This window comes from Falco biarmicus, unplaced genomic scaffold, assembly GCF_023638135.1.
Source record: "Falco biarmicus isolate bFalBia1 unplaced genomic scaffold, bFalBia1.pri scaffold_27, whole genome shotgun sequence".
Taxonomy (NCBI): Eukaryota; Metazoa; Chordata; class Aves; order Falconiformes; family Falconidae; genus Falco; species Falco biarmicus.
In genome coordinates, this window is record NW_026611833.1 from 1,250,095 (window position 1) to 1,276,195 (window position 26,101).

Here is a 26,101-nt window from a genome sequence, read left to right on the forward strand (position 1 = left end):
GCAGGAAGGACATGCTTGTTAACACAACAACAAGATCAAAATACTTATTTTGAGGAGCTGAATCCTGCCTTCTACAAAGATTATTTCAAAAGCCAAAGCTGGTCTGCTGTAACGAATTACCATAAAACAGGCCAGCAGCACTACGACTGCGATTATCCTACAAGTGTTTAATGTCGAGGAGTATTTTCCTTTCCATTGATGGGACAGAGGAAACGTGGGTGCGGACACAGACACCTCATACACATCATTCCATGAGGTAGAAGCAAACTAGTTCTTATCAGGTTGTTCGGGTCTAGCTTGTGTGGAAAGGAAAAAAACCAACACCTTACAATTGGTTGTAATCTGCATTTATAGCACAGTTCCAAATATGTAATTTTTTAAAAATTTTTTGGCCAACAGGGAAATCATTTACAAACCCACACAATCTACTGGCCCACCTATATTTCTCAAGTCCTCTGCTTTAGTCATCTTACAGTTTGAGTCCTCTCATGAAAGAAGTGCACGAAATGTTACTAAGAAGGGCTCCACAGCAAAATTTTCATGTTTACAAAAGCGGTTAAAAAGCAAACAGCATTTGATTTCAGTAAACTTGGTGGTCTAGCAGTACAGAAAAACCTTAGAAAGATTAGCGTAATCACCTTTTACCTCCTTTTTACGCTGACTTTAAACTTCTCTTAGTAGAATCATACAAAGCATGACAACTACTCAGCAAGGGGATTTACAAGCTCCCAGGAGCTTTTAAAGTTTTGCTTCCAGCTTACTAAACTAAAACTGGATACGCTTCTTCAGCTATTCTATCATACTTACACTACAAGCAGGACTGACCGTTTAGTAAAGGAGAAATCCTTCAGATGAGAGTTCTACGCCAACAGCAAAACTTCCCTGCCATTCTACACTCCAGATGCTCAAGAGACAGCGGCACAAACTACAGGCAGAAGCCCTTCACAACAAACCCTGAACTTTCAGTCACATTTTAGCTCCTAGGCAAAGCATAACAGCAAGGTATCAAAAATTAAGACGGGGGGAAAGTGCTTGGCCAGATCATAGCTTTCTCCTGCTACGTTATCATCCAAGAACGTTCAGGTGTTCAGACAGGTCAGCCCTAAACCACATACACTTTCAGCACTATGCCACAAGAACCCGAACCCAAGGAGATACAAACACATCCAAAGGACACACGCAACGCAAACAAGGTAACTTCCCTTACAACTTGCCAGCAAGCGCCGTGAGAGCTGGTGTTAATTAACAAATACTAAGCACTTCACTGCTATAGCGCGCACCCACACCGTAAGCGCATTCCTAAGGCAGACATCGATAAAAGCTCACTTCAGCCTATACGTGTTTACAGACAAACATTTAGTCCACCACGAAGTTACCAGTGTGGCGCTCCCCTGAAACAATCCGCGAGCGTGCTCCGTGTCTGTCTGCAGCTGGAAGCAACACACCAGGTGATCCTTCTTCCGGACTTTCAGAATCCGTCTGTAGAGCATAACACACGGGCGTGAGCATCGGTACAAATTCTCAACTCATTTCTACGCAAAATGTTCCTGCTAAGCCAACTTGCACAGCATGGAATCACAAAAGCCTTTGATCAGCCCCTTGGAAAGGGCACGTCAAGACACAGTATATTGGAAAATCACAGCAGACTTGTGTGTTTTCAGATCTTGGGCAAAAACCTCACAACTCATCTAAACTAGTCTGTCACGCTGGCAAACTGCACAGCCGCAAGAGAGAATTAACACGGTAACTCGAGCTGTGGGTTGCGAACCCGTAACCGCAGGTCTGGGGGGGGCCCAACTTTCGACTGAACTCGTACCCGATACTCAAATTTGTGCTGATGTTCCCCAGGCACACGTCCTGCAGTGGGGAGCGAACACATTGCTACTCCCGGTTGCAAGGGCTGAACAAAGACAAGCAAGACAAAGCTTACAGAAACCAAGGCTCTACAAAAAAAAAACAAACCCAAAACAACCCAGCAGCATTTGAGCCTTGTATTTTTAAGAAGCGGGTGGGGAAGAGTTCCTTCTTCCTCACAAGAAAAGTCAGAGGGCGTAAGCTACAGACTCTGCTCGCTTTCTTCTAACCCATTACCACAGACAGGAAGAACTAAAAGGGCAAACACAGCCAGCACGTGCGGTATCTCTGTTGAACATTACTCTCAAAAAGGGCCAAAAAGGTAGAAAGGCTCTTTCCCAAAGCAGCTCATCGTCTAGGCTGCAGACCCTAAGGGCAACCACTGAACACGTCAGCGGAACAGAGTTGTGTGGTGAAAAAGCAACAATCCCGCCAGCCCCGCTGAGAAGCTCAGACTATTTTAAGCAGCAAGAAACTTCACTGCCGCAATACTGTACTAGAAACCCAACTGCAAGGGCCAGTTGCCACGAGACCCAAATCATTAGCTCGACCTACCTTCACCCCAAGCCTCGCTGAGCAGCTAGCACACAGCACAAGTATTTCAAGGGCCCCCAGTTACAAACATACAGCAGAACCAGGAGAAGGGGAAATAAGCCTCAGCCGCGGCAGGGCCCAAGCTCCGAGTGCTTCTGGATCTCGCTCCCCACCCCCGCCCCACTGGGAACCCCGGTGTCCTTCACAGGGAATACCTCAGAATCCCAGGGAGATTCAGCATCTTCCTCTTCCTCTGCTCCCACTGCAGTCAGGGCACCTACAAATGCAGGAAGAGGGGAGACACTGAGCCCTTCTATTTCACTCTGCTTTTCCCCATCACCCCTGCGCCCAAAAGGTGCACAGCGGTTCTGTTGCTGAGGACAAACTAAGGAGCGAGTGTTGAATTCGAGGGCTTCTTCACACCCAGCACACAACATACCACGGTATTTCCTTTGGATCGCCACCTCTTGCCTCCTCTCCAGCAGGAGATGGCTATGCACAACAGCTGACACAGCTACAAGCAGCAGTGAACACGGGCTTGTGTCACGCTCAGGAAGAGGCTCCCCCACGCTGCAGCCCTGTGGCATAGTGTTCTAGGTCACCTGCTCTCCAGTCTACAGCTCCAGAATTTTCCACTGACTACCACTATCCACTGTACAAGAAGTACCATAGAAACACCACCCGACACATCTTCACGCTAAGATCAGCAAGAAACAATGCTCCTTTTGTAGCGCTACCAGAAAAGATCTTCCTTGACTAGCAGTTTTTACCCTGCACCTTCCCAGAAGGTAGACACCTAAGCATTGCCATTTAAAAAGAGGAGAGGCTCACAGCCCAAAATCTCACCCCAAACACACAACTTGTCTCTATCTCAGGGGCCAACATCCCAATCTCTTCTCTACTAGGCACACGCAAGGCTCAGTCTCAGTAGGTTCCTGGCCAGATTAAACTATCTTCATTTCTCTGTTTTAAGCTAGTCCGTTAGGTAAAACTGATTCAGGATTCGCTCTCGTGGAGACACGCACACAAAAACGGGAAAGGAGCTAGAGACCAGTGAGGGCACCCGTCCTAGCAGAGGGGAACTGCTGGTTCCAGCCTCAGCTAGGACTACTTACACTGTGCCAAATGCAGGCTTATGGTAAAATGCACCGACAGAAGAGCACGTATAGGCACAACACCTGGAATACAGCAGGTTCTGCCAGGCCCGCTCTGTAGCATTTGATCAGCAGCTACACACGCTCTGGTAACATCTACCACACCACTCTACTCTCTGGAGACAGACAATGCAAAGTGTGCCTTCTCCTCCTGCTCCAAGACCCGAGGTGAGTACCGGAGTGCTCAGCCCTGACTGACGGGGCAATGCTTTCGAGCACACACAAGCGTGGCACTGGAGAGACTTTCTACGTTTTAAAACTGGACAAGGTGAGGCACTGGAACAGAACAGCTTTCTCTCAGATTGACTCAAATCTTTCCCAGGCTTCAGCCAAGAGCAATCACAACTTTTCAGTCTGACAGCACGGGCCAGAAAGGGGAATACTACTGTCACACCAAGACTCTCTAATCCTCCTCTTTTTCAACCGTGCGTTTTGTTCTGATCGCTTCAGGGAGAACACAGCAACAAAACCAAGAATGACACCTGCTCCATTTAGCATCGTTTGGAATCCAAGGCCACAATTTGTTCTTCAGGAACGAACGAAAAGGAACAAAAGCTACTTTCCTCCTTGCCAATGCCCACTAGGGTTCACAGGCAAGGGAAAAACTTACTGTTTCAGAAGTCAAGCACCATTTCAGTTCATTTACTGTGCATTAATATTTATAGAGGAAGAACTGGGATCAGTATTTACTAACTCACTTCTCTCACCAGTGTCGTCTTTGGAAGCACTGTGGACTTGATGGCTATCATTACAAATAGAATTTTTCACACCCTCAACAACTGCAGTTCGTAGCTCTTCACCAGTGTTTTCCTTTTCCTGCTCCTTCTCCTCTTCTTCCCGTTCAGGTGATTTTTCCTAGAAGAGATTGACCAAACAGCTGGAAATAGCAGAAACAAGCACCTTCTTAGCCACCCATCGACAACTTTAAAAATGCTTTTCCTGTGTAAGACAACAGGGAAACTTTGTCGAGCTTTGTTTTACAACACCTTCAGTTTTTCCATGGGAATCTCTGAGGAGACAGCAATGACATTAGCCCTAAGTCATTAGCCCTGGCTCTGCAAAGCTCCTGAGAAGCAATTCTTCCTGTCAGCCTAACTCTAGCTTTCATTTCAGTTACATTGTTTTGGAACACGCTCCTTTTCCTCTACTTTGCTCCAGGAAAATCACTAACTTCCTGCTCTCAATCTGACTCAAACTTGTTGGTTCCTCACTTTCAGCCATCACACCAGGTATTTTACTAAATGGCAATAAATCTTGACAGATAAAAAACTGTACATACAGCTGAGAAAAACTGAATTTATTTCAGAAAAATTATACTGCCTATTTGTTTTCCTGCAAAACCACTGCAACCAATTAAAAAAATATTGAAAATACTGCCCAACGCTGTTCTTATACCTAAGAAACTGCTTTGGCTAGGAGTAAAGGCATTTTCTAATATAAAAAAAGGAAGATCAAAAGATGGATATACGTGAAGTATTAACAGAAATCCAGTTTACCTTTTGGTTCTTACCTTTATTACCCTTAGAAAATACCTTTGTGATTGAATCATCCTTATATAACTTACTTTGGTGCTCGAGTGAAATGCTGCTCTTACGTTTTCTTCATGCCTATTCAAGCACAAGTGTTCACTTCCTTGTTTCAGCGCTTCACACACTTTATTATCTACTTCACATTGCTCTTCTTCTGTATCTTCATCATCCACATGTTCAAGAAAGACAGAGTTTGGTCTTTGACTTTCAAGCATTGGTTTTTTTCCTGCTGACAAAGAACTGTTATCACTTTCAAAGCCATTACTGAAGCTTGACTTTTTCTCCTTAAGACCACAACTATCCGAGAGAAGCTGAGGTGTCTCTTTTTTCCAGTTTGTCATCTCAGAGTCATCATTTCTGTGAAACTTCACCCGAATCATGCTTTTCTTGTTCCAACTTTCTTGTTTATCTTGCAAATTACTTAGATTTTGAAAGACAGTTTGCTTTGGTACCGACTTGCAAGATACTTCATTATTCACCGTCTTTGGAGACATGGCAGTTATGTCAAAACAACAAAAGGAGTTATGGAAATGGCAACAGGCATGTTACCAGATTAATGGAGTAATCTGGGAATGTCTGGAAAAGGAACCAAGTCAAGGATGGGCAGGATGGAGGAAGGACTTGGCCAGGGACAAAGGCTTAGGAGGGGATTAATAGCTTCATTTTAACAACATGACTTATGTTTTCTGAAGTGACTAAGTGCTGTGTTTTCAAAATGCTACTTTTCTCATTTACCATAGGAAAAGAAATGTTTAAAAAACGACTTAGCAAATCTACTTTTATATATTAGCATACTATGCAATCTTTTCCAAATAGCTTACTGTTTTTCCTGAACTGCTGGGAAACATTCATTAAGAATGTCAAGTTTGGCTTCTGCAGCTTCTGTAAATAAAGAAGCCAAAAAACAATTATTTTTTTAAAAAAAACCACTAACGACAACAACAAATCTTTTGTTCACATCAAATCTTGAACACTAAATGTCATCAGGCTGTCCTTTTGATAATGGTCAGGTGCTGGCTCCATCCTGTACTTCTAAGTACAAAAACACTCCTCACGTATGCAATTCAGTGAGTATTTCACCCCCCAAAATACCGTGCAGGCACCCTTCTGAAAATTGTGCCCAAAACTATGGTTACATGCATAGCAGTTCTAAAAAATCTGGGTTTAATATTTGTAGTACTTCAGTAAAATTCAGTTATATTTAAGATCGCAGCTTCTGGATGCTTACTTGCAAGTGTGCACAAGGGAAGTAACTGTTAAGAACCCTAGACTTACTGCGTTAATTAGTCCCTGCAAGTACACTCACCACAATATCCTGAAATTTCAAAAACATGCCCAAAAAATGCATAATTTATATTTAAATCAGTGCAAGAAAATGAAATCATGTTAAAACTAAACATGCTTGCATCTCCAGTATTGCAGAGTAGGTTGAATTAGAACACCGGTTCCCCATCGCTGCAGAATCCCAGAGCAACAGAACTGATGCTCCAGACATCACTGCAGAAGTTAATAATTCTTCAGAACACTAGCAAAAAAAAAAATAGGCCTGAGAGCTTGTAGCTGACAAAAAGAATACTGCCTAAGCATATTCAAAAAAAAAAAAAAAAAAAAAGAGGGAAAACATGCAGTGTGAGATTACATGCAAGCACAGAATGCCATCTCAATAGAAGAAAAAAAGATGACCCGTTTGAGTAACTCATCCGCTGAGCACTCTTGAGTAACCTGAGGAGGAGGAGAGGAGAACTAGGTGATGAAGAATTTCAGTACATCTTCATTAAAAAGTGCCCTTTATCAGTTAGGATTCTATCACGAAATCTACAGGAAACATTAACAGTGTTTGAGGAAGAACAGAGCAGGTTATATTAGTAACTTATAAACTTAAAATCTGACTCAAATGACCAAGAACAAACAAAACTGTGGGGGTTTATCTCGTCGCCTATGGCTCTTTTGCCTCAAACCACAAATCTGCTGCATGCTCTGCCACAGCTACAGGTCTTTTAGGAAAAACTCACAGCAGAAAAAAGGCTGGCAGGTCAGAGACTGCTTCTAAGGAGAAAACAATATTGGCTAGAACTGTAGTTTCTTTCAATCCCCCAGAAAACTTGCCTTCAGATCACTTATTTTTACAGGACATTTACTGTAAATACACCATACCTTGGGAGAAAAATCGAGCTCTTCCTCAGAAGCACGCCAACTGACATCGCTCCCCTCTTTCTCCAAGCTTCTTAAAAAGTAAAGCAAAATGAGTACTGCGTCTCTCCAATCATTCCTCAGGTATGTGCTGGGTATGTTTAAAGTCTTACCCGATTGAGTCTCCTTGCGACAAGTCGTCTGTTGCTGTTCAAACATTAATTGACATGTTGAAATTAGATTTGGCATGCTAAAAACCAACCAGCACATACAAACATTTAACCTGGACAACTCTACATGTCATAGCAGAATGAAACTTTGGGGAGTCAACTTTACGTAAGACAGCATGAATGAATGAATGCATTTCCAAACAACTGCTTTTTCAAGTCACACTGAATTGACAAAACAAAAAAGACTAGAGTTATATCTCCTTTGAACTTTTATACCTAAAAGTTTAAGAACTACCTCTAAACTAAAAAAAGCCCAGCATAGCATGAATAGGCTACGTTAATAAACGGTTAACAAAATACTGGTGCTTTAGCAAGACAGTAAATAAATGAACTGCTGAAGTACTCATACTGCACACACAAGCACACACTGTTGACAGAGATTTTACTGGTTTATATACTCTACTAGCTGGTGTTCTACCCACTTACAGGTTATCCTGAAAAGGTAAAAAACATCAAAAAGCATAACCAAGATCTAATGCCTATCCTCAGGTAGAAAAATCCCCAGCAGGTCTCTATGCTGCACCAAAAAGGATAGTCAACAGGCAAGACAGGCGTAACCAGGGCAATCTATACTACGCTCCAAGCTTTCATCAATTAAGAAAGCAACTGGCACACAGGACCACAGGATAAATCAGGTCACAAGGGACCTCGGCAAGTCTCTCAGCCAACCGCCTCCTCAAAGCGGACTCAGCTCTGAGGTCAGATTAGGCTCACAGGAATTTTCCAGTCTGATCTTGAACCGTTCAAGGAGGGAGACTGCACAACCTCTCTGTTTTACTGTTCTCACCATGGTGAAGCTGCCCACATTCCATTAGAAATTCTCTTGTTTCCATTTATGCCTCTTGTACCTTTGCTTCCTGTCACGCACCACTGGGAGGCACCTGTCTCCGGCTTCTCCTCACACGTGCTGCAAGCTGCTGCTGGGTCCCCTTCAAAGTCATCTCCTCTCTAGACTGAACAAGCCCAGTTCCCCCAGTCTCTCCCCAAAAGGCAAGTAGTCCTGCTCCTGGCAAAGTTTGATGGCCCTCCACCGAACTCGCTCACGGATGAAAGACCACTCTCTCTTGCACTGGGGGCTCAAAATTATACCCAGGGAGCTGGACACAAGCCAGGGACTGCCAGGTAGCAGCGTACAATCCCCTCCCTCAGTCTCCTGGCTACGCTGCTCTTCATACCGCCCAGGACACCGTTAACCCTCTCAGCCGGCAGGGCACCCTGCTGGCTCATTCTCAGCTCACTTTCTGCCAAGACCCTCTGGCTATTCCCAGCAAAGCAGCTCTCCAGCCAGGCAGCTCCAGCACGTGCTGTAGCAAATGGTTGTTCCTTTCCATGTGCAGGACTTGGCATCTGCCCTTGCTGAATTCTGTTAAGACAGGCCTGACAGCCCATTTACCCAGCTTGTCAAGATCCCTCTGAACGGCAGCGTGGCCCAGATGCACATGTTGCAAACTCAACCATAGCGCACTCTAGCACACCACCGATGTACTAAAGAAACCTGAACTCTAGGAATCCAGCCTGAAGAGTGCGAAAACCTCTCAATTATCAACACCTAAGATGAAATAAAAGGCCTCTTCAATTCCCAGGACAGAAAGGAAAAAAACAAATAGAGCCTCCACATCGTATCTATTTCAGCACTCCTCAAGTCCTCGATAATTAGTTCTCGTTAACTATCATCACAAAATGAAGTTGCTTATAAATAGGAGATTGGTAGCCTTCTATAAAGTTGTATGATGACAGCCAAACCGAGGTCTTAGACAAAATCATTAAAAGGAAAAGAAAACAAAGGGCATATCATGTTGAGTAAGTTATCTGAACTTTTGCTTTCCATGTATAGTAACTTCAAGCAATGATCAAAACCAGTTCCCATTCTCCTTTAAAAAGCAAGAGAGAAAGTTTATGAGATAGTTTTCAGACAGATCTTGATGCCCTACCGTAGAAGTGGGATCTAGAAAAGTAGTATCTAGGGATCACTTGTTTCTACTTTAATTGAAGTCCATTTTCATTTTGGAGTAACAGAAGAGGTTTTTTTTTTTAAATAATATTATTTACTATCACTAATGACACAAAGCAATCACTCAATTCAGTAATAAAGGACCTGTGCAAAACATGCCAACAAAAAGCACCCCAAGCCTGCTCTCAAACCTAATTTATAAAACCAAAACCATCAGAATAGAGACCTCCAAGATAATAAACATCACAGGTGTGTTAGTATTTGTACATCACGCAACATGTTTCACAGTTGAAATGCTACTGTATAGAATACCTTTCTTTGGTTTTCCTGTTCTTGATGTCTGGCTAGGAGATTGTGGCATTCCTATATCCATTTAGGGAAAGCCATGTCAAGGACAGACCAAACAAGGACACCAGAATAAATGTGAATTCCCAGAAATTCAGAAAACCTAACCAGTACATTAACAAAGCTGTAGCAATGGGAGAATGTACTGTGACCATCAGCCTACTCTACAGTTACAAGAAGTAGAAGCCAAACCTATCACAACCTACAGAACTCTACTCTTAAGGGACAGTGTCAAACAGTGTAACTTCATTTACTTGCTCCATTGTAGAATACCTATATTCCAATATTTTGAAACACCGAAACAGATTCTTGGCAGTTTACTGTCCTGCCAACTTTGCATTTCTCTCAGCTTGACTAGTCCTTGCCCAGCACTGACTACCAATGCAATTCCTTCGTATTTTTGTAGAGTGTTTTATACATACAGCACACTTAAAATCCCTCCGTCTAAGCATCCCAAAAATCTGTAGGTGCCAACAAACTTTGGAGATATGCTAGCCAGTTGTGTCAGATGGTGCCTGATGCAGACACAGCCCCCTCCTACCTCAGTTTGAGGTAAAAGCCCTGCATATATTGATTTGACCATGCTGAACTGTTCACAGAGAGAAGCTACGCCACCAGCCAGAACGCAGGCATGACAAGCAGTCAGAGTGAATACCCTGTTCCCCCAGGGCTATAGGGCAGGCCACAACTGGACCAGAACGGGTGCACTGACTGCTGTGAGTGTCATGCATGTGTGCTTGTGTGTGTACGCGTGTCTATGTTGTGGAACAGAAGCTTTAGAATACAAATCACCATCTGCCTGCTCTACCCATCCTACTTAGTAAGAATGGTGTGGTTCTGTTATTGCAGCTACCCAACACCAAACGTCTGTGTGACAAGGCCATAACATTTGCCTCAGAGCAACAGGGAGTCCTGCTTATATTGATGTTACCACAAATACATGGAATGGACGTGGCAAGAGGACTCCTATCAAAAACACACACGTAAGAGTGAAAAAAAGGACCTCAAGATTGTTTCTCATTCCTTCTCCATTTCTCAATTTTCTTAAAAGGTGATACAGCAGATATAAAGCACACTGAAGCACTCGTTTCTTTTCCAAGAGCTCTATGACGAAAAACCAATGGTTTCTGTAGGAACAATACACCAATACGCAGTGCAGCAGCTAAAAAAAGCTGCCACTGAAGACATACTAGAAATCTGAACCCTCGCTTTTAGAAAAAATGCATAATTACTTTTTGCCAAAGAAATTTCAACTTCAAATCTGAAAAGTCTGTCATTCGATATGCTAGAGGTGGAAGCCATTCATTTGGAGGTTTTTGCAAGTCTGTCTGTAATCAACAAAAAGGTTCGTGTTCTGACAAAAAGTATACACTCAAATAAGCATGAGCCAACTTCTTAAATATACCGACTTGCTCACTAGAGGCGAGTATTTTGAACAATGTTCAACAAGTGCAAAAGTAGCAAAAGGAGGAAGGACTACATTGAAGATCCCAGAAAAATAGGAATGAAGAGCAAGATTAAAACAAAGAATTCAAAGTAGGTATTCCTCCGTTGTCTCAAGATCAGTCTAGCTTCTCCTCTAACAGGGGCTTCAAAGCTTTTACTGCAGCCTGTCAAAGGGACTCAGGATGCAGGACCTGTGCTTTGTGGGTGCAAGCAAGAGACCGCAGAATCAATGCCACCAAGTGTTCCCTGCATGCTACTAATCCCTCTCACTCAACAGGCCGGGGTCATTTTCCAGGAGACTGAGCACAAGGAGAAAAAGATTCGTACTACTCAAGAAAAACAAGCCCTACTATGAACAGTTTGAGAACACAGCACACTTTCTCTTCCCAAGTCCTTAACCCACATAAATATGCTCTTCACACTTACTATGCCTCTTCAAGTGAGGATTTCCCATAACATTGTGGACTTATGCTAGTAGTATTACTGTCTTCAAGGAACCGAGCAAATCACTTGGTTCAAGAACCCCTATTTCCCTGAGGGCATATCAATTTTGGAATCACACAACAGTATTATTCTTCAAGCCACATATTTTAAAATAACCCGGGCCTGTCAGTCATCACAATGTGGTACCACAGCAATTATCTATGTGCACAGGAGGCAGCCACAGAGTGCTGTTTGGGTAAAAGCAACATTTTGTTGATTAAACTACCTGTACCAAGCCCTTTCCAAAAATAAAATAAAATATAAAAACCTCCGCATCTTCCTTCAGTCTATCAAGAAACTTTACACATCGCTGACTAGATCAAAATAACTAGTCCTAAGTCAAAGGAACAAAGTTTGGCTCTAAATTAAATTCCCCTATCTGGGAAAAGTGAACTCGGAAAAATAGCCCATGTTTTGCTCATATTTCACGACATATTTAAAAAAGGAGTAATAAACTGTGTTTGAACACTGTCTGCTGCCCATTTGCCACAAAGTTCTCATGTAACACCCTTAAAAAAACCAGAAAGGATAGAACTTCCCACTGTAGGGCCTGAGATGTAAAGTACAAGAAGTTCGATCTATATTAAAAGATTAGTTTTCTAAGATTCCTCTAGGGCTATATGAGCTCATAAGCATAGACTGGATCTTAAAAATTAAGGAGTTGTTTGTTTGGTTTTTTTAATTTAAAATGAACTCACTGAAGGAGCTAATTTTTTGATAACAAGGCAATTCAATTTTTTTTCTGGATCACAAGTTAATATGGACTTTTTAACGTTTATTTCATAAAATTACTGGAAGTAGAAGTGTTATTTATTTTTACTGGAATCAAACTATGTCCATGAAGATACAGTACACACAGAAGTTGCATTATTGTTTCTAACCAAGTGACTTTTCCAAGACGATTTTTCCTAAGTATGTCTCTACAGCACCTACACAGAAACAACCGTAACTGATGCTGAGAAATAAGACAACTCACTAAAAGCAGCTTAGTGCAGGTGAAACTATTAATATTAAAACACCACTGCACAAACTCAGTGGAAATCAACAAGACATGTACAGTCCTGCTAACTCATCTGTTGCTTCCCAACCACAGGAAGATGAACAACTACTCAGGATGAACCTTTTGCAATTTGTTTTCACAATCTGAATGGCCATCTACAGGTACAAGTACACACCCCAAACCCAAAACCACTCACCTAGTTCCTTCCCTGTCCCCCTTCTCTCTCGGTATGAAAACCTAGACAGATGGGCAATCTGGCAGGCAGAACGCAACAACCCCGTACGTGGGCCCGTAGCACACAAACCGCAGCTGTCCTCACCCCTGACAAGAAGCACCTCCAACCAGCAACAAGTCAGCATATTCACAAAGCTTCTTGTGCTACTCCACCTGATGCCTCCCCTAAAGTCAACGGCGAACACAGCGAGCGCTGACAACACAAACCCCCTAAAGAAAAGGCCACAGTGATTTTCCTCGTGAGCTCCTGCGTGATTAAAGATCCTACCTCCTCTGTCCACAGCAGGTGCACCCAACGTCAAGCCAGCAGCTCTGGCCCGGTGAGGAATGCCAGGTACTGTGTCGCCTTGTGCACCACCTTCGTCTCTGTCTCCCCAGAATGCGTATGCCACCAGTTGTGTACAAAGACTATATAGGGAAAGAGAAGAAACGTATTTGGTAAAAACAACCACATACTTGCTTATACAGTTTAATAGAACAGTTAACAGCCACTTATCCACCCTACACGTATTCATAGCCGTAGGAATTCATATACTTGTATGCATTCACTGAGAGTAATACACACAGAACTTACTGCACGGCTACTACCTACTTCAATATTCACTACAGTCACGTTCACTCTAGAGGTGCATATCCACACCTATGAAGCTATTAGCTCCAGCTCGGCACAGTATTTTCAGCCTAGCTGTTAAGCACACATAACCACCTTAGAGAAGGGATACGCACAGGTACAAAGCTATCCATAAGAGGGGTGAAACTGCTTAAGATTTTAACAAAAGGGATATGTTAGATCTCTGAAAGAAAAGGCTGGTAGTTCCTGCTCATTGTAGTGGAAGTCAGTAAGGACAATGGTGCTGGTCTGAGGAGAGGACTGACATGCATTTCAGTTTGCCACATTCTACCTCTGGGTAACTGTAGGATGCAGACATGTTTTAGAGTTTGTATTGGGCAGGTGCAAGTTTAGCATCAAAACTTGACATCTAACAGACAATTCGGGGCGGAAATTTTCTTCAACATCCAGATTAATAGTAGACACAGGGAACAATACGTATCAGAAGACGTCACCGAGCACTGTCTGTCCTGAAGCTTTCAACACACCATTAAACCTTGCTGCTATTACCAAAAACATTCAAAAGCCACACTGACAACTGACAACCTATTCTAACAATAAAGTCAAAAATTTACCTAGAATATCCATGAGTAACAGCATAATCCTCAGCTGTCCATCCGTTACTGTCTTTATGGAAAAGATCAGCACCATATCGAAGAAGAGCTTTTATTAAATTAAGCTGTCCACCAGATGCTGCAGTCATAAGTGGGGTTCTGAAACACCAAAAATATGTTATGAAGTAGATCATTTGACACAGACACTGTAATTATTTTTATTCCTGTTTGCTCTCAAAAACTACTTTCCTCATTACTGAATGAGCAAAAGAAAAAGCAGTTTTCATTAAATATTAAGAGCAACCATAAAATGCAAGAGGGAGTCAAAACAAGCAAACGTTCAATCTTCAGACAAAGCTTCCACATAGACAACACTCACGTACAAACTACGCCACTATGCAGGAGATGTTTTTTCAAATTGAGGCAGTGCTGCTGAGCTAACAGCATGTTTCCTGCCAGAAGGGCCACCACAGACAATGCCTTCTTGTAACCCTCAACGAGGAAAGCACCCACTGAGGTATGACAACAGCCAAGCGCAGATGTGCTTTCACAAGTCACACAGAAATAGCTGCTATGTGGCTCCCCGGGTTTTTTCAGAGCTCACTCTCATGCCTCTGATTAATCCAACCTAAAGAATACTAAAGAGACCCATGCAGAGTTTTGACAAACCACTCACCTTTCACAGTGATCTCGAGCATGCACATCAGCTCCTCTCTGCAGAAGAAACTCTGCTATATCTTCATGACGTTCAGAGATAGCAAGAATAAGCGGAGTGTTTCCCTCCTGAGAGGACAGATAAATACATTTAAAAATAAAAGAAAAAAAACCCTACAAGAGAAATACTAGTACAACTTTTTGAAAGAACTTCTTCAACAAATACAAAAATTTACCTTATTCCGAGCATCAATATTGGCATTATGCTCAAGTAACAGCCCCGCTACGGTTGTATTAGGAGATCGGACAGCAAGGTGAAGGGCAGTGTTGCCGTCAGCATCCGCCAGATGGGGGTTGGCACCGTGCTCTAGCAGAATAGCTACACATTCTTCTTGCTGGCACTGTACAGCCTGGGAACAACACGCAAAAAAGGAAGAACTGCCAGCACTCTGTTACAATTGCCCCAGCTTCCCAATGCTGGAAAATAAGAGCACCTTCAAAGCTGAGCTAACATATGCCTATTCCACGCTGATTACAACATGCATGCTTCTACACAGAGCTGTGTAAAGAATCCTTCCAGCCACCTCTCATTTAATGCACAGTTGACAAGCATAACATATTCCACATACCTTCATCAGTGGTGATCTGTTGTCACTGTCAGTAAGGTTTAGTTTACACTTGTTTTCTATGAGATATGTAACAACATTCACATGGCCATTCGCAGAAGCGAGATGCAGAGGTGTCCTAAAAGTTAAACATATTAAATTAGCACAAACAGACAACTAGAGAAATAATTTCAGGCTGTGGTAAATTGTTATGACCACAAGTTTCACTTTGCACAAAGCAAGCTTAAGAAAAGATTTCTCATTCCGTTACCAGTAACAGCAGTTGCGCACCAAACACCCGAGACTGGCCAGCAAAACCCCTCCGCAGCATCTGCTTAGTAAGCTGCCATTTCCTTCACTCTAGAACTTAATCTGCACAGATTCCTGTGCCCAGGTGGTGGTCACTGCCTCCAGCAGGACTACACCTGTGGCACAGCAAAAAAGACCAAAGCTTGGGAATCTGAGAACTATGGCAAGCAACCCTCTAAGTTCTAGGATTATTCACGTGCCAGAAGTGTCTCAGAGATGTAGATGGGCTTTATATAAAGAGTATTAGCGTTTCCCTGCACTTCGAGGATTTCTGCTTTTTCTCTAGCTTGCTTACTACTGCAACAAAACCAAGTACTCACTTGCACCAAAGTGCCCCCCATTACATGCAGCAAACCAGACAGCAGAACACTGTAAGCCTGAGTACAGGAAAGTAATACCCGACCCTTCAGATACGTGTAACTACGATAGTCATAATAAGCCTACTACAGAGGAAGTCCTCTCCAGGGAGGGAATACTGTGTTTCCATAATACATGACCAGCATAAGAAAATGAAACTCTTTTCTTCAAGTTAAAGCCTTGCCAGAGGAAAAAAAAAACAAACAAAAAACCCCTCCTTCAAACCACAGAACATCTTAGGTCTGATGTCAATTAACCAGCCTACTTATACTGAAAGAAATTGCCCAGAAAGTCCTTGCATGTGTTTCCCCCTAAATCAGAGGCACAAATCAGCACAAGCTTCACTCTGTGCAAAAGCAAAGCACCTGCTGCTCTGCAGGACACCTGTCCCAACAGAGCAGAAGACAAGCTAGAAAACAGCTGGGACCTTCCTCCCTTGAAGGCGATGCAGTAACAATCCCACAGTTCCTCAAGAACTGAGGGGAACACCAGCACTGGTTCTGAACCACATCGCTGCAGGCAGGTCCTTCTCTGTATTTAGGAAAGCTCAACTAGCCTTGCAATTGTTTGGGTACCTTGCTGAGACAGGAGCACAACAGCTCCCTGGCTAAGGGGGAATGGAAAGGGAGAGGTACACAAATGCAGTGGCAGGTGATGCAGAAACACAGTAATCTGTAACACAGATACTTGCTACAGGGCAGCTGACATCCTCCTCCACTGCAACAAAGATGAGGATGAGAGAAATACAGAAAACTTCAAAGAATTTGTAATGTCTTGCTACAGACAGGGAACAGACTGGAGCACTGACAGAGGAGTAGCTCAAGAGCAACTACCACCACTTTTTGAGAAATTCCCATGGAAACATGCGGGATTCTTCATCTCTGAAGAAACGACTGACTGAGATTATCTGAAAGCTAACCAGAACTGGTTATGAAGGAGTCCACAATCATCTGAAAGCTGCTACTACCAACCACTAGGAAGCATGACAGACGTCAAGTAGTCACTATCAGTTCTGCAAACAGAAAAGCCTTCAGAAAACTTGGACTTGTTGCTGTCCTCCTCAACCAAGCCTCTCAGTCTGTCAACAGGAGACGGCTCTGCTTGGAGCGAGGCCTGCTGTGCTCCACAGAAGATCCACTTCAGGGAACAGGCTGGCAGAGAACACCAGTGCTCAGGGTTGCCTGTCCCTGCAAGAGGCCTCCAGTAACACTGAAGTTCTTCTGCCACCCAGCCCTGGGGACACTGCCCAGATTCTGTTCCTGCTCCTGCTGCTGCTACGCTGATCACCTACAGAGTAGAAGAGAACTGCTGATGCCTGAGCAGCCACGAAACAACCCCACTGGGAAACAGCAGGCTGGCAGTACACACTTTGAATGGCCCTTGAGCCGACAACCCAGCAGCTACAAGCCAAGCAATGAAAGCGCTGGAGTTCAGTCTGACAGGCAGCTGACAGGGTCAATCTCCCTTAGCGATGGGCTCTGACCCAGGATCCATGACTAGCTGGCATTGTGCCCACAGTGCTTCCAACTACAGAGTTGTGCCCGTCTCTGTCAGTGAGGCTGAAGGTTTTGCTAGACCACCTCTGAAAGCTGCCTGCTCCTAACTGATGCTGTATCAAGCGTACTTTCGGGAGGTCTTATGGGCTACAGGACCCACTTTATGGAAGGAACCTGTTGGTGTGATCCTTGCCATGCTCCTGGTGCAGGATTTTGCTTTTGGAAATCCTGAGCAGCAAACCTGAGATATTCATACAACCAATGCACACATTGTTGCCGTTACTTTGCATTATTTCCTATTCTTCACCTCTATTTCCAATGATACCAAGTCTTCCAACACGAAGCCCTGAAACGCAACTGCATCTGGTGGTCACTCACAACACACATCACACCCACAAGCACTAAGAGGGCACAGGTGGCCTTGCAACCCTCATGGCTGGTACAGAGGGCAGTGGCTGCAGCAAGTAGGCAGGCTCTGGCCACCAAATTGCTCTCAGCCTCGCTTTTCAGCACTGGGCATTATCACGGCAAAACCACCACCGTGCTCATCATAGTATGCTGCCTTTTCTTTCTTCCCTCCCTCTCCCCCCCCCGCCCCCGGCTTGGTTTTTTACAGTTTGTGACTGTATTTGTCCTGTTATAACACTGATAATTGCCTGGCACACAGAAGGAAACCCTTCAGAGGAAAAGAAGCTTTCTAGACAAGATGAACTTGAAACGCAAAAACTAGCGAAATTTCATACCAGGGTCTGCTAAGAGCTGGTGACTGACTGCTGACTGAATCAGGAAGCAGTAAGAAGAAAAAGAGAGAAACTTTCCGAACTATTTCCATAAATGCCATCGGGCACCTTGACTCTGGCAGCTGAATTATGCACAAAAGTGCACTCAAGCCACCTTAAATGGCATCCCCCACCTGCAGCTGCATAAACAAATACTGGCTGGCAACACTCAGGCACACAGCCCACGTGCTGACTGGCTGCACTCTTCATCGCCTTCCTACAAATCTAGACAGTTTCAGGTGTTTTCAGGGCAATAAGCTAGCTGGCTGGCAAAAGTCCAGTCTTCAGAAAAAGACAGCCCAGGATGCTGAAGTACTCCGATTAAACCAGCATCTCCTCTGAATGTCATGGATGTTTTGACTCAGAGTCTTTTCAGAAAAGGCATTAACAGCTCGACACATCCAAGACCCAAAAACTTCAGCTGATTCCCTTATGCTTACGGTGGATCATGAGGAGCTATGCTGCAGCCCAGGGCTTCTCCCTAAAATATAACTGCCAAGTACTTGCTGTGCTTGACTCAAAAGCACACATCACACCACCTGCCAGAAGCAGCAGCTCCCTCTGCATGGCACTGCCCAGATTTTCCAATCCAAGGCACTAATTAGCTGTACCAAGGCCACAGAGCAAACAGCAAAGTAACTGCCACCTAAGATCAGACTGATGTTGCTTTGGCTGCAACATCACAGTCACAAAAGGCACATCAGGCAACCGTCCACACAGCACCAATACACAGCACATTTACCCTTTCCTAAACGCAGTGCTTACCCTCTTTTACTCCAGCTGAGGCAGTGCAGCTTGCTCAGCTCAACTACTAACCCCGCACGCCGAGGCCTCGGAGGTGCATGCACTCTGCCTTCCAAGCGAGCCTGGAGAATGGCCCTGAGGCTCCTTCTGCAACCCACCCTGGCCAGGCTGCTGCCGGCCCCCTGCCGCTCCTGCGCCCCCAGGCAAGGCAGCACCCCCGGGAACGAGGGCACGGAGGGGGCCGGGGCAAGACGGGGGATGCTCGGCCGACTCCAAGGGCTCCTGGCAGCACAGGCCTGGCTCCCCGCCCAGGCTGAGGCTCCCCGCAGCGATGCTGCCGTTCGCTCCCAGCGCCCTTGAGCTGCCGGCGGCTGCAGCTGCACCTGCGGGTCCCGGCGCTGCCCGCAACCCCCCGCACCCCGCCCCAGCACCGCCCGGCGCTGCTGCCCCCCCGCCGCTTACCGCTCCGCCGTGTCCCGCTCGTCGATGCCGCATTTCTTCAGTCTCTGCCGCACCTGACCCAGGTCGCCACGGGCGGCCGCACGGTGCAGCTTGCCCAGCTCCTGCAGCCGGAGCTCGTAGGCACCGGTGGGGAAGGGCTTGGCGGCGCTGCCGGACGCTGCCGGCTGCCCCTTCTTCTTCCTCCAGAACCCGAAAAACCTCTTCATCCCGCGGCAGGGGCGCGGGCACGGTCCCGCCTCAGGGAAGGGACGGCGGGAGGCAGCCGGTGGGCCGGGGCAGGGACGGGGGATCGGGGGGGGCCCCCGGGGCAGGGACGGGGGATCGGGGGGGGCCCCCGGGGCAGGGACGGGGGATCGGGGGGGGCCCCCGGGGCAGGGACGAAGGATCGGGGGGGCCCCCGGGGCAGGGGGATCGGGGGATCGGGGGGGCCCCCGGGGCAGGGGGATCGGGGGATCGGGGGGGCCCCCGGGGCAGGGACGGGGGATCGGGGGGGGCCCCCGGGGCAGGGACGGGGGATCGGGGGGGGCCCCCGGGGCAGGGACGGGGGATCGGGGGGGGGCCCCCGGGGCAGGGGGATCGGGGGATCGGGGGGGCCCCCGGGGCAGGGGGATCGGGGGATCGGGGGGGCCCCCGGGGCAGGGGGATCGGGGGGTCGGGGCCCCGGGCAGCGGCCCGGTACGGCTGTCTACGGAGCGAACCACCAGAGGGCGGGAAGCCGAGCGCACAGGCTGCTCCTCAGCGCGGCAGCGGCGGACAGCGCCTCCCTCAGCGGCGAGCGCGGCGGTTAAACGGCCGGCGGGCTCTGCTGGCGGGGGCGGGGTCTGCTCCGGCGCGTGTCCAGCGCGAGTGACGTCACTTCCTGCCCCGCGGTGGCCGGCGGCTCCTGCGCGGTGCCCGGCCGCGGCGCTGCCGAGCGGGGCCGGGGGCAGCGAGAGGCGCGGCGGGTGGCGGCGGCGCTGCGCCCCCCGCAGAGCACTCGGGTCGCTGCCGGGAAGCCCGGGGGGTGCCGGCGTACCGGGCAGCAGCAGCTCCCCGCTGGCCCCGGCGGGGCCCGCGCTGCGAGCACGCTGGGGGGCTCGGGCGAGTCGGTTTTAAAAGCAAATGGCTCAAACTGGGAAGCGCTTGTCGTTCAGGGCAAGGGCATCTCGTCAGGGAGTTATGGCCAAAACAGCTCTGCGAGCAGTTTGCCTCCTAGCTTGTTGAGCAGTCCTGCTTGTGTGCCATCGTTAGCCCTGGGCAAATGGATGCCAAAGGATCAAACAGCAAGGGTTAATATAGCGGGAGGGGGGCTGGGGGGGGCTGTAGGCACCATCTAGTTACCTGCCTTGCCATGACAGGGTCAGAAAGTTACTTTCCAGTAAATGTGGCCGAGCTGGCACTGCCACAAAAGAACACAAACGCGCACTGAGGGTATGGAAACGTGGTCCAGAAATCAAAAGACAGGTCACGCCTTTGGTGTAGATAAGTTGGGAACCATCCTCCTATTCTACTGCTGTGGTGATGCCGCTAGGTAGTTCAGCGTGGTGAAACCTTATTATAAGTACCATAAGGTTTTGGGGTGATGTCACAGTCCAGTATACCCTAGATGGTTTGACTCATGGAACACCTTGGCAGCACACTTCTTCCTATTAGAAACTGTCTCTTGCCAATGAGTTTGTGAAAAACGGAGAGATGGGAAAGAAATCCTCAATCAGAGAGAGGGACACACTTCACTGTGATTAGCAGTGAAAATATTGATGACAACAGGACAGGAATCTGGTACCACTTTTTAGGGAGAAGATTCAGCCCTTTGAAATACCTTCTTTTTCTTCATCGCTAATAATGGTACAGCTCCTAAAACCTTCATTTTGCTTTCTGGAATGAGCCTTCACAGCTTTATCAAGCCTGTTCGCTCTGGCAGTGTTCTCGCCGACCAAAGTGGCTGATGTACAGTCACTTTCCTTAGCTGATCCTCAGTGTATTAGCAGCGTTCTGTTATTGTAGACGTGATCCCTAGAAGGAAAAGCTATAATAAATAATAATTTTAAAAAGACAGAAAAAAGACTTTTGTTGAAAACACAGCCAAGTAAATTCAGGTTGCAAAACCTGAATTCTATGAGTTTTGGGAAATGGCTATGAGCAGCAGCCATTTCAAGAGCACCTCTGTAATCAGTCTGACCATTTAATGGGGGAATGGAGAGCAAAATGCATTTTTTAATTGGGTGCATTTGTTTTCTTCCAAACATTAGAAGAAAGGCAGGAATTTATTTACAAGGTGGCAATACAGAGTAAACACAATCCATCTCTGTGCTCTTTCCAGGAGGAAGTATTTCTTCTCTAGTCCTTTTTCAAGTGCACGCATGCTCAGCCACAAAAACTTGGGTTTTTTACAGGTCATTCCCCAGCCAAGACCAGGAGACCCTACAGTTCCTGTGCAATGTCAAATGTTTCAGAATGGTATTAAACCCCCCCGTGATTACCCAGTTTTAGTTGGTAGGGACTTTGGTAGCTGCCTGGGCTGAAATTCAGTTTCAGGCTTGGAAGATAAGGGAGTGCTGATGGGTCCTGTGGATATAGTGTTAAGGGCACAACAGGAACTGTTTGTTTATTATTAGACAGAAAGGATGCAAAATTAAAAACCAGAATCTATCACCCAGAGCAACCTCAGAAGCACTTCTGGGAACTCTACTTCTGGGCCTCCATGACAAGGGAAAGACGGACTGAGTCAGCTACTAGTAAGCAACAAGTTACAGGGTTTCTTCCGCACCACCTCACACTGCATTGTGCCCTGGGAAGCAAAGACACCATTCCGAAAAGCAAACCCCCACCTGCCTCCTGCTCAACTCGTGCCCGAGACAGGCTTCAGGGGGTGACCTTGGGCAAGGCCAACTGCACAGAGCTGTTCCGAGTGATGGTGGCGTTACTCCCCTCTCTTCCGAGAGGGAATGCATCCGTCGGAGCCCGACGATGCTGCCACGGCCTCAAGCTGCAGCCAGGCCTGTGCTGGGCCTTCACTGCTCTCAGCCCTGACCCTCACCCATGGACGTGACGGCCCAGTAGGACTGCAGACCTGCCCATCCCTATGGACCGGCCTGGTGATCTGCACTCTTGGAGGACTCTGCTTACTGTCCCCAGAACTCTTCTGCTCTTCTTGGTGAGGGCCTGTGGGGCTGATCCCTGGCCTGTGTGGTCACAGACCCTGCCAGCCTTGCTGTGGCTCTTGCTTTGCCCTTCCTCTGCAGGACAGCCTACCCCTGATGTGCCCTCGCAGATACTGCTGTGTACGTAACACTTCCGTCTTTACCCCTAAGAGCTACATCAGTATTACAGTCGCCTACTACTGTGACCATAGAACGAACATCAAAAAACAGCCAAATAATTTCAGAAATACAGCCAAGAAAAAAAGTCAACAATATGAAAAGAAGTATAAAGAAAGAACAAAGGTTTCACAAGAAAAAACACCACAATAACCCAAACAAAGCAAAGCTCACCTTTGTTCTTAATCTGCCAATTTCATTGACCACTTCAGAATACCTGTTCTTCACTTCTCCCTGCAAATTAAGCTGGGACAGTCCCCCTCTCTCCTCATACACCCTTAGTTCCTTCGTAGCTCTGCTCAGCAGCCTCTTCAACCTGCACAGCAAACTAGTCATGAAAACAATGAAGCAAAGGAACAAAACTGGACTTTTTCACATACTCTCATGTAAACAGCACAGACACAGCTTGCTTCATCTTTAACGTGCTTGACACACTAGGAATTACCAGGAAAAACCAGTATTCCTGTGCCACATACACTTGGAGAGTCCAGATTTCACCTGAAAAGAGGAATGAAAGACTCCCTTTTTCCCAGGAGAACTGCAGGGCAACCTGCACCTGCAGTTGTTTTGGCAGCTAGTGAAAACTAGGGGCTGGTGTACAGAAGTACCTTGCAAGAACTAACACGAGGCCGGCATCTGCTCACAGTTAGGTACACCTATTTTTACACTAAAGTTTAATAAAACATGACTTCTACGCAGGGATACCTCTTCACCACGCTAAAAAGCCGTCCCTCTTACAGTCTTTCTGCAGATCGAGGTTTCTTTTCATTTCTTGGGCCAGACATAGTTCAGCTGGGCGTTTCAACTCTACCAGCTTCTTCACTTCCTTTCTTTCACTCTCGCACTTTCAAAAGAGAAAAGAAAGATTTATCACACACACAGAGCACAGGAAAAATACCTACGTACAGTCTGTGCATCTAGCGCTCTCCACAGAGAAGCTGCCGGACGTCTCTATCCGTTAGCCATGTTCCACAGAATGCCACGGGACGGAATTCCTGAGGATATTCCATCCCTTCAGGTTTCACATCAAACAGACTAATACGTAACTACAGAAACAGATGCCCTCGCTGAAGCAAAGGCCATCCTCTTCTAGACATAACAGGTGGAAAAGATGCTGGAGAACACTTTTGGCAGTGCCTCTGCTCATAGTAGGGATTACGTAGGTATGCACTTCATGGGAGAACATGGATCCATCCAAAGCTTTCATGGGATCTTCCAGCAACCAGCAGGCAGGGGGGGCTTGTGGAGGAATCTGATCTTTTGGAGTTCTTCAACATTTTATTCCCCTCGGCCATTACCTCCACCTCTTCTGTGTGGGCATTTACTTAGCCACATGCTGGTTTTCCTCCTCTTGGTGTTTTCTCAGCCACACCAGAGGAGAGCTGGCAGCTGTTTTGACTTTGTACTTCCATTTTCCCTCTACAGAAAAGGAGAAAAGGGGAAGGCTGTCCCTTGGCAACTGGCAGGCGCTGCTTGTTTCCCAAGCACTCGTTCATTTACCCAGCATTCCTTCAGTATGTTTTTCGGCAAGGCTTTTAAGCTCCCGCTACGCTGAAAACATACAGCAGCTCCTCCACACACGCACTGGAAACATCAAGCATTTTAAACCTGCCCAGAAACCAAGGGGTCAGAAGATGACCACACAAAATCCAAGGAAGAACTGGGAACTGTGGCCTTGCTCGATGTGCTCAACTGATAGCAAACCACACTGGGAACTCTTCCCAACAGAGCCACTCCAGAACTTACACAAGGATACCCATCTAGCTTTTATTTGCTTCCTCCATGACCCCCAAACGATAAGGTACTCGCAGCCTGAATGGCAGGGATAACAGAAAACAATGATATGTAAGAACCTGACCAGAAGGTGCATGTGGTTCTCCTGGGTATTGGCTCGGTGCCCGGAGAATTTTCTGGGCTCACCTGTTGCAACAGTTCAGCCTTCTCCTCGTCCAGCTGAGCAACGCGCTCTTCAAGGTGGGATCTTGACTTCAAGTGCTCCTCCCACGTGCTGTGCAAGTCCTTGGATGTCAGAGCCAGCATGTTCTGCTTCTGCGTCTGTGAAAGCAACAGTGGCAGAAGAAAAAGTAAGGTGGCCGGAAAAGACAAGAGCGCAGGAGAATGCAGTAACTTACACAGAAACAGGCCTAAGCTCTCCTCCACCCATCCAAGACCTATGGCCAAGGTTGGCGTGGAGTGTAAAACACACCTTAGGAACCATAACCAAGAACAGCAGCTGGAGCTGGTGGGAAGAAGGAATACTCTAGAAGCGACAGGATGAGGTTACAACTTTGGGGGATAAGATGACATGCACACACACACAGAATCACCCTACAGCTTTCCTGCAAAGCTCCTCTGGTTCCCTCTATACTTCAGTTTTCGTAAGAACACTGCAAAAGGTGGTGCAAAAGGACAACATTCGCTCCTGCTTTCAACAGCTACGCTCAGATTTATTCATATAGTTACAGACATTAACTACCTTAGTTTTCACCTTTTTTTCCAACTCCTTTTGCAAGCGCAGCTTGTCTCTCTCCAGGTCACTGTGGTAGCGCGTAGTAACTTCAAGTGAAGCTTCTGGCATAGATTGCTTTTTAAGTGCAGCAGCAAGCTCCTGCTGCAGTTGTCCAAACATGCCCTAACGAAACAGTTAAATTAGCATGAAGAAAGTTCTAAGAACATGAAATACGCCTTTAACTTATTTTGTTATACGGTTAGACCTGTCTAGATTGAACCCAAAAGTATGAAATTTTGCCTGCCACCAGCAGGCATCTGCACAGATGATGACCTCTCGTCATCTTTCTCAGCTGAGCACCTTTGACTATCAGCAGCTGTTCATGAGGATTCCTGTTTCCTAACACATAAAAAAGGCTCAGGTATTGTTCTTCCTTGAACAATACACAGGAACACACTGCAATCGGGTATTTTTTTCTAACAAAACCCAAAGAAATCTGTTGTGATCTAAGAGCCACAGTTTGACTGCAAATATTACTCCGGTGACTGAAGGCAGGACTTTGTGTTAGATTGTTCTTTCTTCTGTTTCTTCACTATACAAATACAATTAAATGAATACAAATATCTGAAAGCTCCTTTGAGATACACTTTAAGGGTATGTTGAATCACATCCTCTTGTAGTCTTCTTACTCAGCTCGTTTTAGAAATACTGATAGATTAGGTTTACAAAAATCTGGATAGCTCATTATATATATATAGCTATATACATATAACACACACACACTCTCTCACATGATCTTCAAAAGGAACCCATTATTTTGGTAGTAAGAATACAAAGCAAGTCACAGTTTACAATGATTGACAGTACTGCTGGAGTGTGGCTACACATCATAGAAG

At 46.2% G+C, this 26,101-nt stretch overlaps 1 protein-coding gene and 1 pseudogene across 8 annotated transcripts; one reads left to right on the forward strand and one right to left on the reverse strand.

Moving 5' to 3' along the window:
- Positions 1 to 26,101, forward strand: part of LOC130143374 (ankyrin repeat domain-containing protein 26-like) — a 279,082-nt pseudogene that overhangs the window by 142,004 nt on the left and 110,977 nt on the right.
- LOC130143413 (putative ankyrin repeat domain-containing protein 20A2) lies at positions 1,177 to 19,810 on the reverse strand. 8 transcript variants are annotated; one of them, XM_056326104.1, is made up of 14 exons: positions 19,461 to 19,810; positions 15,338 to 15,452; positions 14,945 to 15,118; positions 14,731 to 14,837; positions 14,076 to 14,213; positions 13,159 to 13,298; positions 9,695 to 9,745; positions 7,375 to 7,408; positions 7,226 to 7,295; positions 5,893 to 5,953; positions 5,107 to 5,300; positions 4,343 to 4,397; positions 2,604 to 2,665; positions 1,177 to 1,479 (listed from the first exon to the last, which is right to left on the reverse strand). In XM_056326104.1, exons 1-14 carry the CDS (start codon positions 19,664 to 19,666, stop codon positions 1,357 to 1,359), a joined length of 1,530 nt encoding a protein of 509 aa, XP_056182079.1. In that variant the 5' UTR covers positions 19,667 to 19,810; the 3' UTR covers positions 1,177 to 1,356. The 8 variants fall into 8 exon arrangements, with proteins under 8 accessions (XP_056182079.1, XP_056182076.1, XP_056182073.1 ...); XM_056326101.1 differs by having other exon boundaries at positions 1,178 to 1,479; positions 4,241 to 4,397; positions 5,137 to 5,300; positions 19,461 to 19,808; XM_056326098.1 differs by having other exon boundaries at positions 1,179 to 1,479; positions 4,241 to 4,397; positions 7,226 to 7,292; positions 19,461 to 19,808.